Consider the following 13237-nt stretch of genomic DNA (forward strand, 5'->3'; position numbering starts at 1 on the left):
TACCATAATTGCTTATAATTATATTTTCTGTTCGGATTTCCAGGCATTGCACTGAAAATGTAAGTGAAACATGAATCGATTGAAGCATCCTTACAGGAAAATTAAGAGATAAACGACCATTTAACCTCGCGTGCTTTCGTAAATGCTCGTGACACATACGGATTCCCGTTTAGGGGGGCAAAAAAGTTCCTGGTAAACACGCATCTTTGCCACCTTATGGAACTGACGAAAAACCGGAGAAAATAAAAAAATATTTATTTCTGTTCGGGCGGAATGGACTGATGATCGGGAAAATAAAATGAATTTTTCAGCAAGCGTTCTTATCACCATTCTAATTAAAGACATGCCGGGGTAATCCACAAGGGACAGGTCCTTACGTCTGCGACGGAATAAAAAGTAAGCTAACCCAATAGACCTGAGACAAACTTCATCAAGACACCTACTGGGAAAAAAAGAAAAAAAACTTTTCGGGGAGCTTTTATCAATTTCCACCCACTTTCGAGTCGATTCAACAAGCCGATGACAGCAAGTGCATTCTATAAAGATATATAAGAAGCCGTCGGTCCTAGTGCTGTCGTGCATTGAGGCTATCTTGGAAATACCTGCGGATAAGGACGGGCTCCCACGACCGGACCGATTTAGTCACTTTAACACTTATAATCCCTGAACGCGCTGAGAATAAGGCTGCAACGAAGAGACACACAGGTAATTTTTACACTTTCTCAGTATGTTATATTTCCGCAGCCTCGGTTATGCTTGGAGGTCGATGCGAACAAGTATTTCGCGTTAGCGTGATTTTAAAGTTAATTATTGGACTTTATGAGTGTCATAGCTCTGCGTTATAGGATTCTGTAACATGTTTAACATGACAGGATGCGTGTTTTTCTTTTAATTTTTTACAGGCAATTCGATATATAATTATTTTTCAGCTTTCTCTGAAAAACTTAGGTTAGATACAGAAACAAGCAACGAGTAAGAAAGAGTATTAGTAAAAAGTGCGTTTTTGCATTCATTACAGTGATTACGTCTGCAGGTGCATTTAAAGATGCATTATATTTACATGGGAAATGTCTGAATAGATTATAAAAGGGTTGGTTTGATACCAAGAACACTCCTGGTCGTAAGAATATTTTTGTGTTGCAGGGTTATAAGAAAGGACGTGGGTCAGCGAGGCTCTGATTTCTCAGATTTCAGTAGCGATGAGTGCACTGCGTACACCTGTCTTTATGGGACTCGTACTGTTGATCTTCACTGCCGGATACTGCAAGCAGAGTACTGGTCGCATAGACGCCAAGGACGACGTAAGCTTATTTCATATGATAATGGACAGAGTAACGCAAATGAAGGAGAGGCAGGCGGAGGACAGCCCCAAGTCACAATACTCCACGAAAAGACCTGACCATTCAATTGATGCAAGGGATATACAAGATTACAAAACGAATCATAATGCTCAAAGTGTTGGTAGGTGCTCAACATTTATCTCTGTAAACATTACATAAAACAGCATGCGGTAAAACAGCATTTAAAGATGTTTGATGTTATTGCAAAACATTATTTTTCACTCTACAATCAATTTAAATAACGCAAATACCGAATCAGAAGTTTACTATTGTAAATCCATTGTTGGACAACAAATTCAAGCCCCTGTGACATGTATGCGTTTGAGGGGATTAAAATAAGCATTTTGAGTGTTATGTATACAAACGCCGTTATAATATACACCTCTTGGCGATCTCATTGACCCTGAATGCTAATGTGTTTTGCACTGTTTTCTCGCCAGAGGTCTTTCCTAGGGATCTAAGGCAGAAGGAAAAGTTTTTAAAACACTTAACCGGTAAGACGTTCCCGTGTGACTATAGTGCATGTGTGTATATGCGTATATGCGTGATAGCACCGAATGAAACTGTGTCTCCTTCCTCTTTTAGGGCCCCTCTACTTTAGTCCAAGGTGTAGTAAACACTTTTACAGGCTATATCATACGACCAGGGACTGTACAGTACCAGCATGTAAGTGTTACCACAATACATCACGCTGCAGTGACAATGTAAAGCCTTGCTATAATCAGTGATCTGTTTAACACGTGTCGATTGGGGTTTAAAAAGAGGTTGTAAAACGGTCTTTTATTGGCACTGATGTGTAGAATCCAAGACTATTCCTTTTTACACATTTCTAATTTATATTACACGAAACCATTTATTTAAATATTAATGCTATACTCGATCATGATTTATGCATAATCCCTTGCGATGTAATGTGTCTTTTTCCAGTTCAGATACGAATGATCGCTGTACTTTTTCAGATTACAAAAGATGTGCAAGACTACTCACGAGCCTAGCGGGAAGTCAGAGATGTATGGATGGTTAAATCTGGCAAGTAAGAAACACTTTTTGGTTATTACCAAATATTTTCTTTTAAACCTCCACTTCCAAAGTTTGCCTTTGGATGAAAATGTATTACAAATACCTTAAAAAGAAACAAATTGTTTAAATGACATTACACCATATATTTAAAGAAGTTACATTATAACTTAGATCACTGATAGAAAATTCTGTATAGACTTTTGCGTTTTTCAAGAATTTTGACTGATAGTATAAATAACTAAAATATCAAAATTATAATCCAATTTATACTCTACGCTAAAGACACTAGTGCCCTGAGAAGTAAAGCACTTCATTTGATTTTATTTGTATCTTCCTGTTAGATCAAAGAATGTAGTGCTGTTAAATATGTATTTTGGCTAGGTTACAGAACTACATAACATAACAAAACTGGCAAATATCGAGCGCCAAGTCTGACCATATTGGGCATCTTCCAGATACGCTGCACCCATCTTGTGATAAAATGCTATCCAGGTCATGTGGCCATTCATATTGCATTATACATGTCAGTGTATGTCAGTGATGATGGGGAACTGCTGGTTCAGGGTAAATCCCTCATTATGAGCTTTGGGTAGAGGAGTAGGATCCATATTTCAGTCCTATTTCTACCATATATAAAAATGGTATTTCTACTGTGAATGAATAATCCACGTGAATAATCTGTATCATAATAACTAATGCATAATGCTGTATTGTCATAAATAAATATTATATATACTGATATAGATTATATCATCCATCTATGTATTATGCCGCTAGTCAACCTGCTAAGGAGTGCCGTGTTTTTTATAGTATGTTCAATGAAATGCAGGGAAACATTGTAACATTGAACGTTGTGTTTTTATCTCCCTCAGTTTTAACCACACAGACACAGAGAACCAAGAATGTGCCTTGGACAACAACAGGGAAAATTTATTTCAAAATATTAATATTTCTCATCCATCGTTACCAACAAAAATATATATTTTTGCAATGGAAAGAACTATGTGGACAGAGTGATTCATAAGCTGTCAGCGCTATCCGGAAGCACTTAAAACTGCAGTTTTGCTTGCCGTTACATCTGATGATAGAAATGAAGATGTTTCCTGGAAGAGGAGAAAATGTTAAATGTCCTGCTGCCAAACAAAGGTGTTAATTTTTATACAAAAAACACTACAATCATGTTTATGTGACATGCCTTTCATGGTTATTTTTGTGCTAATGGTTCCTTAGCAGCACTGGCTAAGCAAGGCTAGTGGAAAATTCCTTTGAATTATTCCAGTCACTCATTCTTAAATGAGGATTACACTAGATCCCACGATTAAATTATAAATTGCATGACAATTTTCTTGCCTTTTTGTCTTTGTTAGACAATATTTCTTAAGCGGAGACAAATATTTATGTGCAGATTACATTCTATGAAAGAAAATGAGCGATTTCCTGAACACAGTTGAATGTGACATATAATATATATTTATATATTCAAATTATCATTTGTCTCTGTACATTAAATGTATGAACATTCCATCTAGTGTGCAATATGTAAATATTAAATATATGAACTATGAATAAAAGTGCTTGGTTTGTAATATCAGCTGGACGTGGAAGTGTGAATATTTAAATTAGCTGTATTCATACAAACCATGAGAATGAGAAACTTAGTTTCTCCTCTTTTTCTTAATTTAATTAGTATCTAATTTGGAATAGTATCAAATTAGACACTAATTAAAACATGTAGCATACTGTATCTTTTTCAGGTTTTTTTCCACATTGAAATCAGTAATGTCCATAAATATGTCATTGTGAAGTACAATGCCTCAACATTAAGCATTATGCTAACTGACAGAACCATACAAACATCAAACGATTTTCTGATGTTCCTCTATTATTGTAACTTATTACTTATTCGTCTATTATTGAAAATTACAATGTCATTTTTACTATGTCTGAAAGTAAATATTAATAATTTAGAAAAGCATGGCCAAGTATATTACTGCAGAAGACATGCCAGAATATAGAAGTAAATGCATCAAAAAAGAGCTAAATTAATGAAATGTGCTTACATTTCTCAGTGTCTTTGCATAGATAGAAATAACAGCAGGTCATTCCCTCCTTGTACAGTGAGAAAGCCCATTAAGCTCAAAAGATTCAGGTTTTATAAAATATAAATCAGCTGCACAGGACATTTCCGAAATCTAATTAATAGGCCCTTTGATGGTGCGATCTCCTTTTTGTGGGACAGAGGTCACAGTCAGTGCTAGGGTGTTTCCATGTGAAATTCTCGGCATCACTAAAAAAGTGCTAATCATGTTTATTTGAGTTATAAGAATTATAGTGATCGTCGTAACCAGTATGGGTATAAAATATAACACTCATTTTCACTTTCCATCTCTGAGAGATTAAGGTTAACTCCCATGTTAAAGGTGAGAGGGGGCTGATGGTCTGTGTAACTAATAAAAACAGAGGAGGGAGATGGCCTGTCGCTGTAATATCATCATTTATACATCTGAGTCTGGAGGATCCCCACGTTGAGCCTCCCAGGGGGAAACCAGGACCCGCTGTTCAAACACCTAATCTGACTATCACCTTGGGATGAGGTCAAAAGTTTAAGAGGGGCACTGTAACGCCATGTGTGGTCGGCCCTGCAGAGCAGCAGGCCCCAGCAGCAGTCTGCAAGTCAAAATATTGTAGTGTACGCTTCTGGACAAGGAATAAATCAGTAACATGTTACATTAACTGCACCTTCATAATGCAATCATTATGCATTCATAGAACATTCATTGCACCTTCATAATGCATTCATGGAACATTCATAAGCAACATTGTCAGTATACCTTAACATCCTATTATATACTAACAGATTTAATATATATTAATAAACATTATGCAATTATACAATTTTAATGTTTGTTATTTTCACTTTTGTTATTAATGTATATCAAAGCTGTTAAGGCATATATGGTTATGATATACTTATATCCTGCTTATGAATGTTCTATGAATGCATCATAAAGGAATAATGAAGTTGCACCTAATGTAAAGTGTTACCAAAAAATCTTTAGGTAAACTGAAATTCACATCCCTTTTAGAGTTCTGCTGTCATACTTCAAAGTGAATCATTATTTGACATACTATTTTAATTATAAATGAAATATCCTAAATTGAAGATTTTATTGTTATTATCAATGCTCAGTTCTCTGGCTCCCAGACAGGTGTTTATGAAATGATTAATAGGTACTTGATGTTCTAATTTAACACCTGATACTATACCAAGATGACCAACACATCAATGCATTTCCTACACTTTTTAGATCCCATTAAATTTTGAGTGGCATACAATAAGATCTACCTAATAGTCTATTGGGTCGGGTGTAATACTAAAATATGCGATAAAATGATTAATATTATGTTACCATCTTAAAACATACGATACACCGATCAGCCATAATATTAAAATAACCTGTCTAATAATGTGTAGGTCCCCCAAAATAGCCCTGACTTGTTAAGGCATGGACCTTATAAGATCCCTGAAGATATTTTGCTGCCTGTTGCATCTGGCACCAAGACTTTAGCAGTAGGTGCTTTAGGTCCAGAGAGTTGCTAGGTGGGGCCTCCATGGATTGCATTTATTAATCCAGCACATCCCACAGATGCGCAATCAGATTGAGATCTGGGGAATCTGGAGGTCAAGTTAACACTTTGAACAATTTTCCTCAAACATTTCCTCAAACCCCTGTGTGTAAGTTATGTGGGGATGGGGGACCAACCTAATCAAAACCAACCTTGAATGGGTAGAGACCTCAATCCCCCCCCCCCAAAAAAAACAAAAGACTCGCCAGACCAGGCCACCTTCTTCCATTGTTCCATTGTCCACTTCTGACTCTCACACGTCCATTGTAGGTGCTTTCAATGGTGGACAGGGGTCAGCATGGCCACCCTGGTCTGTGGCTACGCAGCAAGCTGTGATGAACTGTGTGTTCTGACACCTTTCTATCATAGCCAGCGTGAACTTTTTCAGCAATCTGTGCTGCAGTAGCTCTTCTGTGGGATCAGACCAGACCGGCTAGCATTCACTGCCCACGCATATCACTGAACCTTGGGCACCCATGACCCCATTGCTGGTTCACTGGTTGGCCTTCCTTGAACCCCTCTTTGTAGATACTGACCACTGCATACCAGGAATACCCCACAAGACCTGTTGTTTTGGAGATGCGCTGACCTAGTTATCTAGCTATCACAATTTGGCCCTTGTCAAAGTCATTCAGATCCCATTTTTCCTGCTTCCAATGCATCAGCTTCAAGAACTGACTGTTCACTTGTCTAATATAGAATACATACCCTTTACAGGGGTATTGAGATAATCAGTGTTATTCACTTCACCTGTCAGTGGTTTTAATGTTATGGCTGATAGGTGTATCTTACATATGTTTGAAACAGAGGTCAAGGACTGTGCAAAAATGATTGCCATTGCATACTGCATCTATGTCTCAACCCTAGGACATAAATTCCCTCTGAAGTGACTTGGAGCATTCAATGAACTCTTATAAGCTGATTAAAGACCGGATTAGCTTAAACACATGATATGAAAAAAATTATGTTGCAATTTGTGTTGGACATTAACAAAGCAGAGGAAACAGTTAAAAGGCTACTGTTGCCATTTCAGGACAGTCAAATATGAACTCCTTTCAGTCATAATATTATAAATGTGCTTCCTAACAGGCGGAAGTGGGTAGGAGTGTTTATAACAGAACTGAAAATGTGTCAGTTTGCATCATTCGCAACCTGTCTCACAATGCTATAAATGTTAACACAAATGCTACTGTCATTTATGAAGGAATTTCAAGCAAGACCCAGTTACTTTCTTCACACGTTGAATATCACAGTCTTCCTTTCTGAGATCTGAAGCACAGAGAATGATAATACATAAAATGTGGAACCAGGACAGAATTTATAGACGTTCTCTAAAGCAAGTAGTTTTGCAGTATACAAACATTTCTTAGTAGGAATAAACAAACACAGCAATAATGAGAAAAAAAACTGTTTCATAGGTTTCATGTATATTTTTAAATTATACCACATAAGTGGCAGTGAATCCACTTTTGCTCTGACAGGAAGAAGCTTTAAAAGTAGCAAAGTGCTTATCCCTCCTTAAAACTTTAAACTCCCACCCATGTTTGAGCCGCATATCCCCCATCTGAAGGGTTTACAGGGTTATAAAGTGGATCAAAGACAATAATCCGTGTAAAACGCAATTCTTTTCTTACACATCCTGTGGAGTACTAAGACACATAAATTGCTTTTAATGAGTTCAAAAAACGTCAGGGCACATTCAGCTAATTCAGTTCTGCGGTTCCTTTCAAAGCAAATTGTTGCACCAGCTTGCTTAATCTCAGAAGAAAAAAAGAAGAGAGAAATCTCTTTTCCAAAGAGCTGAAAAAGGGAGATCTGTCCTGTTCTGACCCATGATACAGTGATGACGACTCCTTAAGTTCAATGCGCTTTTTTAGAATACACTTTGTCAGGTCTTGCTAATTTATAGCCATATAAAAATTAGTTATTAGAGTCATTTTTTGAGAAAATAATTAGCATTAAGTTAAAACTTTGCTAGTGATTCATTAGAAGGTGACAAATTGATTCCATTTCAATCCAGGAAATTTTAGATTAGAAAGAAATGTTCCTTCCAGGATCAAATCAAAGACTAATCAAAATGTCACCATTGTGTCTGCATTACTACATTTTGCAGCAATTCAAAGGTCCTCATATCTCAATATTAGCTTTCATATCTTATTTATGACAGTGGCCATGAGCAGAAAAAGTCTATAGTTCTGTTTAAACCACAGACAACCTCAGAGCCAACACAGAAGCCTAAGTTAATAATTTTTTTTAAAAAGTAACTTGATAGATCGGAACCTTGCATATTTAGGAAATACTGATTATTTAATAAATTCTGAACTTTGAGCCCAGGAAGCTGAATATTAGTGATAAGCTTTTTCTCCCTCCTTTCTCCCGTGGGATTTTTTCCATGCTTCAGGTCAAACCATTTTTCATAATGTTAACCAATTCGCCACTTTTTTGTTATTGGCAAGCATGTTGCAGTCAGACAAATCGCCAGTGCCCCCCCCCCCCATTTTTCTGCTGTAAGAGTGGCATGAAAATCCTGAGAAGGTTGACGGCACAACTTAAACAGATCTATTTATCGCTGCCGCTAACTTCAGCCCAGCTAAGTAAAAGGAAATGTTACGTTGTGAAATCCAATATATGTCATTATATAACTAGGCCTTTTTTAGAAAAGGGGTACCTATGGTGCACGGCTAGACAGAAAAAAAGTGATTACTGTCAGCAAATTATAAGCTTGGGTGCCTAAAATGGTGAAAAGAACTAAAACATTTTAATAAAAGAAAAAAAGGTCACATACATCTGCCAGACTGCGCCATTGTCATTTGATTCAGTGCTACGCGCTCTGGCCTAACCAAACTGGCAAAGGGGCCTCAAAAAATAAACTGAATTGAAAACAGGCATTTCTTTGGGTTGTTTCGTTCTCTCTAATTTAGCAGACTTTTACATCTGCTGTTTATTTGCTTATTGGCTGAATGCTTTTATCCAAAAAGACTCTGGGCCAGCCAGTATCCCTGGAGCCAGGGACGGATTATGGGTTGTGTGGGTCCCTGGGCAAAACGTCCCCCCCCCCCCCCACCACCACCAGCACCACCACCACAACCACCACAATTCAAGGGCCCTTGGCAGCCAAACGCCCTCCCTATAGGGTCAGGGGCCCTTGTAGGCAGAGGATCAAAGAATGTAGGCCCTCTAAAATAGACAAACGAAAATACATTGTTGATAATCGTTGCAAATTGTTTTGGGCTAGGGGCCCCACAGGCCCCCTGCACCCCAAGGGTCCCTGGGCAGCGGCCCCGCTGGCCCGGTCCGTAATCCGTCCCTGCCTGGAGCAATTAGGGTTGAAGGTCATGCTCACTAACCGGACAGTAAAACCAAGACCTTTCAATCACAGTTACACTTTCTAAGCCACAGAGCTGCACACCACCACCCCAACACAAGCAGTCTAAGTAAGAGGCTTACTATGGAAGCTAAGTAGCTCTTGTTGTTTTATATATATACAGCGAACAGTGGTGTAACAGACGAGCAATATACATAGTGCAGGTGCATGACATGAGTTATAAATTGCCATTTCACATTGTGATTGAAGCAAAGAGGCCTTAGTGCGAGAAGAGTGGAAGCTCTTAGAGCTGCAAAGTCAGGAAGCAACGTGATACTTATGCTCATAAAGGTAGAATGGGATCATATCTGACCAGCTGAGACCATCCATTCATTCCTAAGGGCAAAACCCTAATTCCAATAATGACTTTAACCCTACCCAGCTCTAACCTTAACCATAAGTAACCAAACATAATACAACGTTTTAGTTTTCTGAATGCAGTCACAGACTTTTATAAAACTGAATTTCCCCTTGTAGGCACCAAAAAAATGGTCCCCACAACGTCAAAATAACAGGTTTTTATCACATTGTGGGGATATGTGATTCCACAATAATGTATACCTTGGACCACTCTCTCTCTGTCTCGCTCTCTCTCGCTCTCTCTCTCTCACATACACGTACACATTTCGCGACTGGGCGCAGCTTACTGGCTCACTGTAATGCACACACAAGGCACGTTACATTTGCACATGGCAAAAAGCTCTCACTTAGAGCACACACTACTGAATCAAAACACAGGCTAAAGGGGTAGCCCCACCACCCAAAATCAATCATATTACAGACATGCTATCATTCCCAACTATAATGCCTTGAAGTCGTCCACTGGAAAATGAATACTCTTTGATCTCTGTGTCAGATTCACATGGGAAATACCTGGCCATAAAGTCTCTTGCATCTCTGCTATCATTTTCTTCTTCATTTTTCTCTCCATTGTGAGCACCTGACGTCTGACGACTTGGCCATCTTGACAGTTGACTGAGGGGGAGGGGCCAGCTAAATGTTACATTTTGACGTTACTCTGGCGCGACAGATCAAACCATTATTTTGCATTACAGGGAGGGAAAGTAAAATCATATTCGACCACTGTGTCAACAAAAAAAATGAGGAAGATAATAAATAACAAGCTTTTATGTGATTCAGAAGACTATACAAAGTTTTTGCAAATATGTATTTTTGACTAACTATACCAGTAGTTTATTTAAAAGTTAAAAGGACCTTTTGGGCTCCCTCTTGACAGCAGGGACAAGTGACCCAGCTGGCCCCAAAAGAAAAAAAAATCAAAGTTGTATTGCCTCCCTGAGAGTTAGGACAGACTAAACTACATTTCTGGCATATTTGGGCGTGAATGATTGGCAGCGGGGCCTTGTTATGTAAAAGCCAGACGGGGGGAGCAGCAAGTGCACCGTTCCTCTGCTTTCAGGTCTGAGTCAAGAGGGAGGTGTTGATACTGCATTCTGTAAGCTGTGGCTTGTGGGCTGTCACGAAAGGACCAGACACGGCAGCTGCTGCTTTGTCTCGTCATTTATGTTCGGTGACTCACGGACGTGTGCGCTACACCTGGGCGACTTCATCTTGAGTCGCCTGCCAGGGCACACGAGAAGCCAGTTTGACAGTTCCTGTTTTTCCCTTTGTCGCTGGCCTATATTGGCTGTAAACCTCCAACAATGAGGTCTTACACGGTTTGGAAAATAGCCACCGGGGCTTTACTTTGTTTAAAGAAACAAAACCAGAAAAGCGCCGTGCTCTTATCTCCTTGTACGTAAAGCAGGCGCATTCGGAAGCAGCATTTATTACACCATGTGGTCATGTTGGCAGTTTTAAAAGACCCAGTTTGCGTTTTGTTAAGGTGCTTAGAAGTTAAATATTTTCAAAAATAACGAAAAGGGACATCAGATTAGGAAATAAAAAAGCACCTAATCATTAATATGGTTATGCAAGTAATTCCTTGCTAAATAAATTCTGCCAGTTTCTCAAAACTGCTTATTCACCGCAGAGTCCTGGTAAGTCTAGAGGTAATCCCAAGAAGCACAGGACATGAGGTCAAGCATACCATCCTATTACAGGGGAAGAAAGGGAAATGTACTGTACAATAACTGTAAAATAACCTCTGCTATATTCATACTTACATAAACCAGCTCAACAACAGTCTAAACTTAATAAGAATTCATTTATATTTTAAAACATATTAATATGTTACAGCTTGCCTCCCTATATACAATTTGGCCAATACATAGTTATCAAGAAATTAAAAAAAAATAAAAATGAAACTTAATAATACCGTAAAACCAACGCAAAGAGAATTTCACATAACGTTCCTCTATAAAACAGTAATCTGTTGCAATTATATGCATTAGTCATGATTAGGAAAAAATGGTTCCAATTTCAAATGATGTATTTAAGGGCAGAGACATCGTTCTTCTTAAAATAAGCTTTAATTAGTCTAAACATCTTTAACTAATGAGCTTCTTCCTCCCATGAGTATAGTTTGATTCCTTTAAATCAGAGAATGGAGAGTTGAAGAGCATCAAGTCTTAAATGTCTTGAAGTATTTAAATCTTATTCCGCAAAATTGCGCACATTTTAAAAGGTGTGGGTCAGGTGTAACAGTTTGTGCACCTGTCTTGCCATGGAGAATGCCACAACGTCAAGAGTCTTTTCATAAAGGACACACTCAAGTCAGAATAAGTGGAAACCAAATTACTGCACTTGAAACTGAAATTTACCCAAAATGCATAAGCAAAAATGTGATAACTTCAGCTAGGTACCTCACTACAGACTTACATTTGTCAAAAGCAGTCTGGATATACTAGCTGTTGCTGATTATTGCAAATCTCTGTTAAGATTAGGCCTATTCATTCACCAACTCAATAAATGTTTATCGCTTAACCCTAAGCTTTGTCTATCTGATATGTAACTTTCCATTAAACATCCACAGATCTCTATATTAACTTAGGATAAATAGACCTATTGAGCATGCAATATATTTTGAAAATATATAATATATAATAAAGAGGAAAAATCTGACAAATTTATTTATGTATTACACAATACAACAATAGTTATCAACGAAATTATTAAGTAGGCATTAAACTGATAACTCCACTAGTTCCTTGCTCCAAAAAAAGACTCCATTACTAATTTAAATCTTGCGTTTGCACATTTCTCGTTGAATACGTCTCCACTCTCTGCAAATTATTAGTGGGAATCTTCGTGGTGCATTCGGAAGCACGGTTTTCCTGCTGAGAATGTGTTTTCTATATTGCATTTATTTTATTCCCACATTCAAAAAACAGATAATTAGGCTCAGTAAATTAACCATATTCTGTATGCACCATATAATCCACTGGCATTCCATTCCGGGATGTTACTCTGCCTCGTGCACCGTAGTGTCTATGTCTGGTATAGGTTTCAACTCACTGCACCCCCAAACCTTTTATTAGGCAATTTAAACAAATTATGTTTCACATGGAAAATAATGCCAAGTTCGTCGGCAATTAATTAACCATCATTATACTTTATTCTTGTCTGACTAGTGTATACAGTTTACTATACTAAATGCATAGTGTCTTTAGCATTATTATTAGAGAGCAATTAGCGATTTCGGACTATAAGCTATGCGCTGACAGTGTTTTGTTGCTTTTCATTCATAAACTAGCTAGCCCGATATCCGGCATATCTGATTTACTATCCCTTCCATAACATCCTTTGATTCAAGTACATATTCCAATTTATATTTATTAAAACAGCTAGCGTACTACTGATCGTACATGAAAACACATACCCACAGGCGAGCCAATAAAAAATAAATAAAAACCACCAAAGACAAAAACCGCATCGAATCTCTTTATTAAGCCTCGTAGCCATGATAACAAACATAAGTAGGTCC

General features: G+C 37.9%; 1 protein-coding gene and 1 long non-coding RNA gene across 2 annotated transcripts; one reads left to right on the forward strand and one right to left on the reverse strand.

Moving 5' to 3' along the window:
- LOC125707960 (ALK and LTK ligand 2b-like) lies at positions 1-3951 on the forward strand. Its single transcript, XM_048975409.1, has 6 exons — positions 1-705; positions 1144-1461; positions 1781-1834; positions 1926-2006; positions 2300-2373; positions 3233-3951. Exons 2-5 carry the CDS (start codon positions 1200-1202, stop codon positions 2362-2364), a joined length of 462 nt encoding a protein of 153 aa, XP_048831366.1. The 5' UTR covers positions 1-705; positions 1144-1199; the 3' UTR covers positions 2365-2373; positions 3233-3951.
- LOC125707963 (uncharacterized) lies at positions 3396-13153 on the reverse strand. Its single transcript, XR_007382394.1, has 3 exons — positions 13133-13153; positions 10225-10326; positions 3396-3463 (listed from the first exon to the last, which is right to left on the reverse strand). It is a non-coding gene; the product is annotated as an uncharacterized LOC125707963 (long non-coding RNA).
- Positions 13154-13237: the final 84 nt, after the last annotated feature.

This window comes from Brienomyrus brachyistius, chromosome 14 (assembly GCF_023856365.1).
Source record: "Brienomyrus brachyistius isolate T26 chromosome 14, BBRACH_0.4, whole genome shotgun sequence".
Classification (NCBI taxonomy): domain Eukaryota; kingdom Metazoa; phylum Chordata; class Actinopteri; order Osteoglossiformes; family Mormyridae; genus Brienomyrus; species Brienomyrus brachyistius.

What these genes read in the sequence shown, in the direction of transcription:
- LOC125707960 (XM_048975409.1), top strand. Translation starts at nt 1,200, where the DNA reads ATGAGTGCACTGCGTACACCTGTCTTTATGGGACTCGTACTGTTGATC. An exon ending in GTTTTTAAAACACTTAACCG is followed by an intron (nt 1,835 to 1,925) that starts GTAAGACGTTCC and finishes TTCCTCTTTTAG; the next exon opens with GGCCCCTCTACTTTAGTCCA. An exon ending in GGACTGTACAGTACCAGCAT is followed by an intron (nt 2,007 to 2,299) that starts GTAAGTGTTACC and finishes GTACTTTTTCAG; the next exon opens with ATTACAAAAGATGTGCAAGA.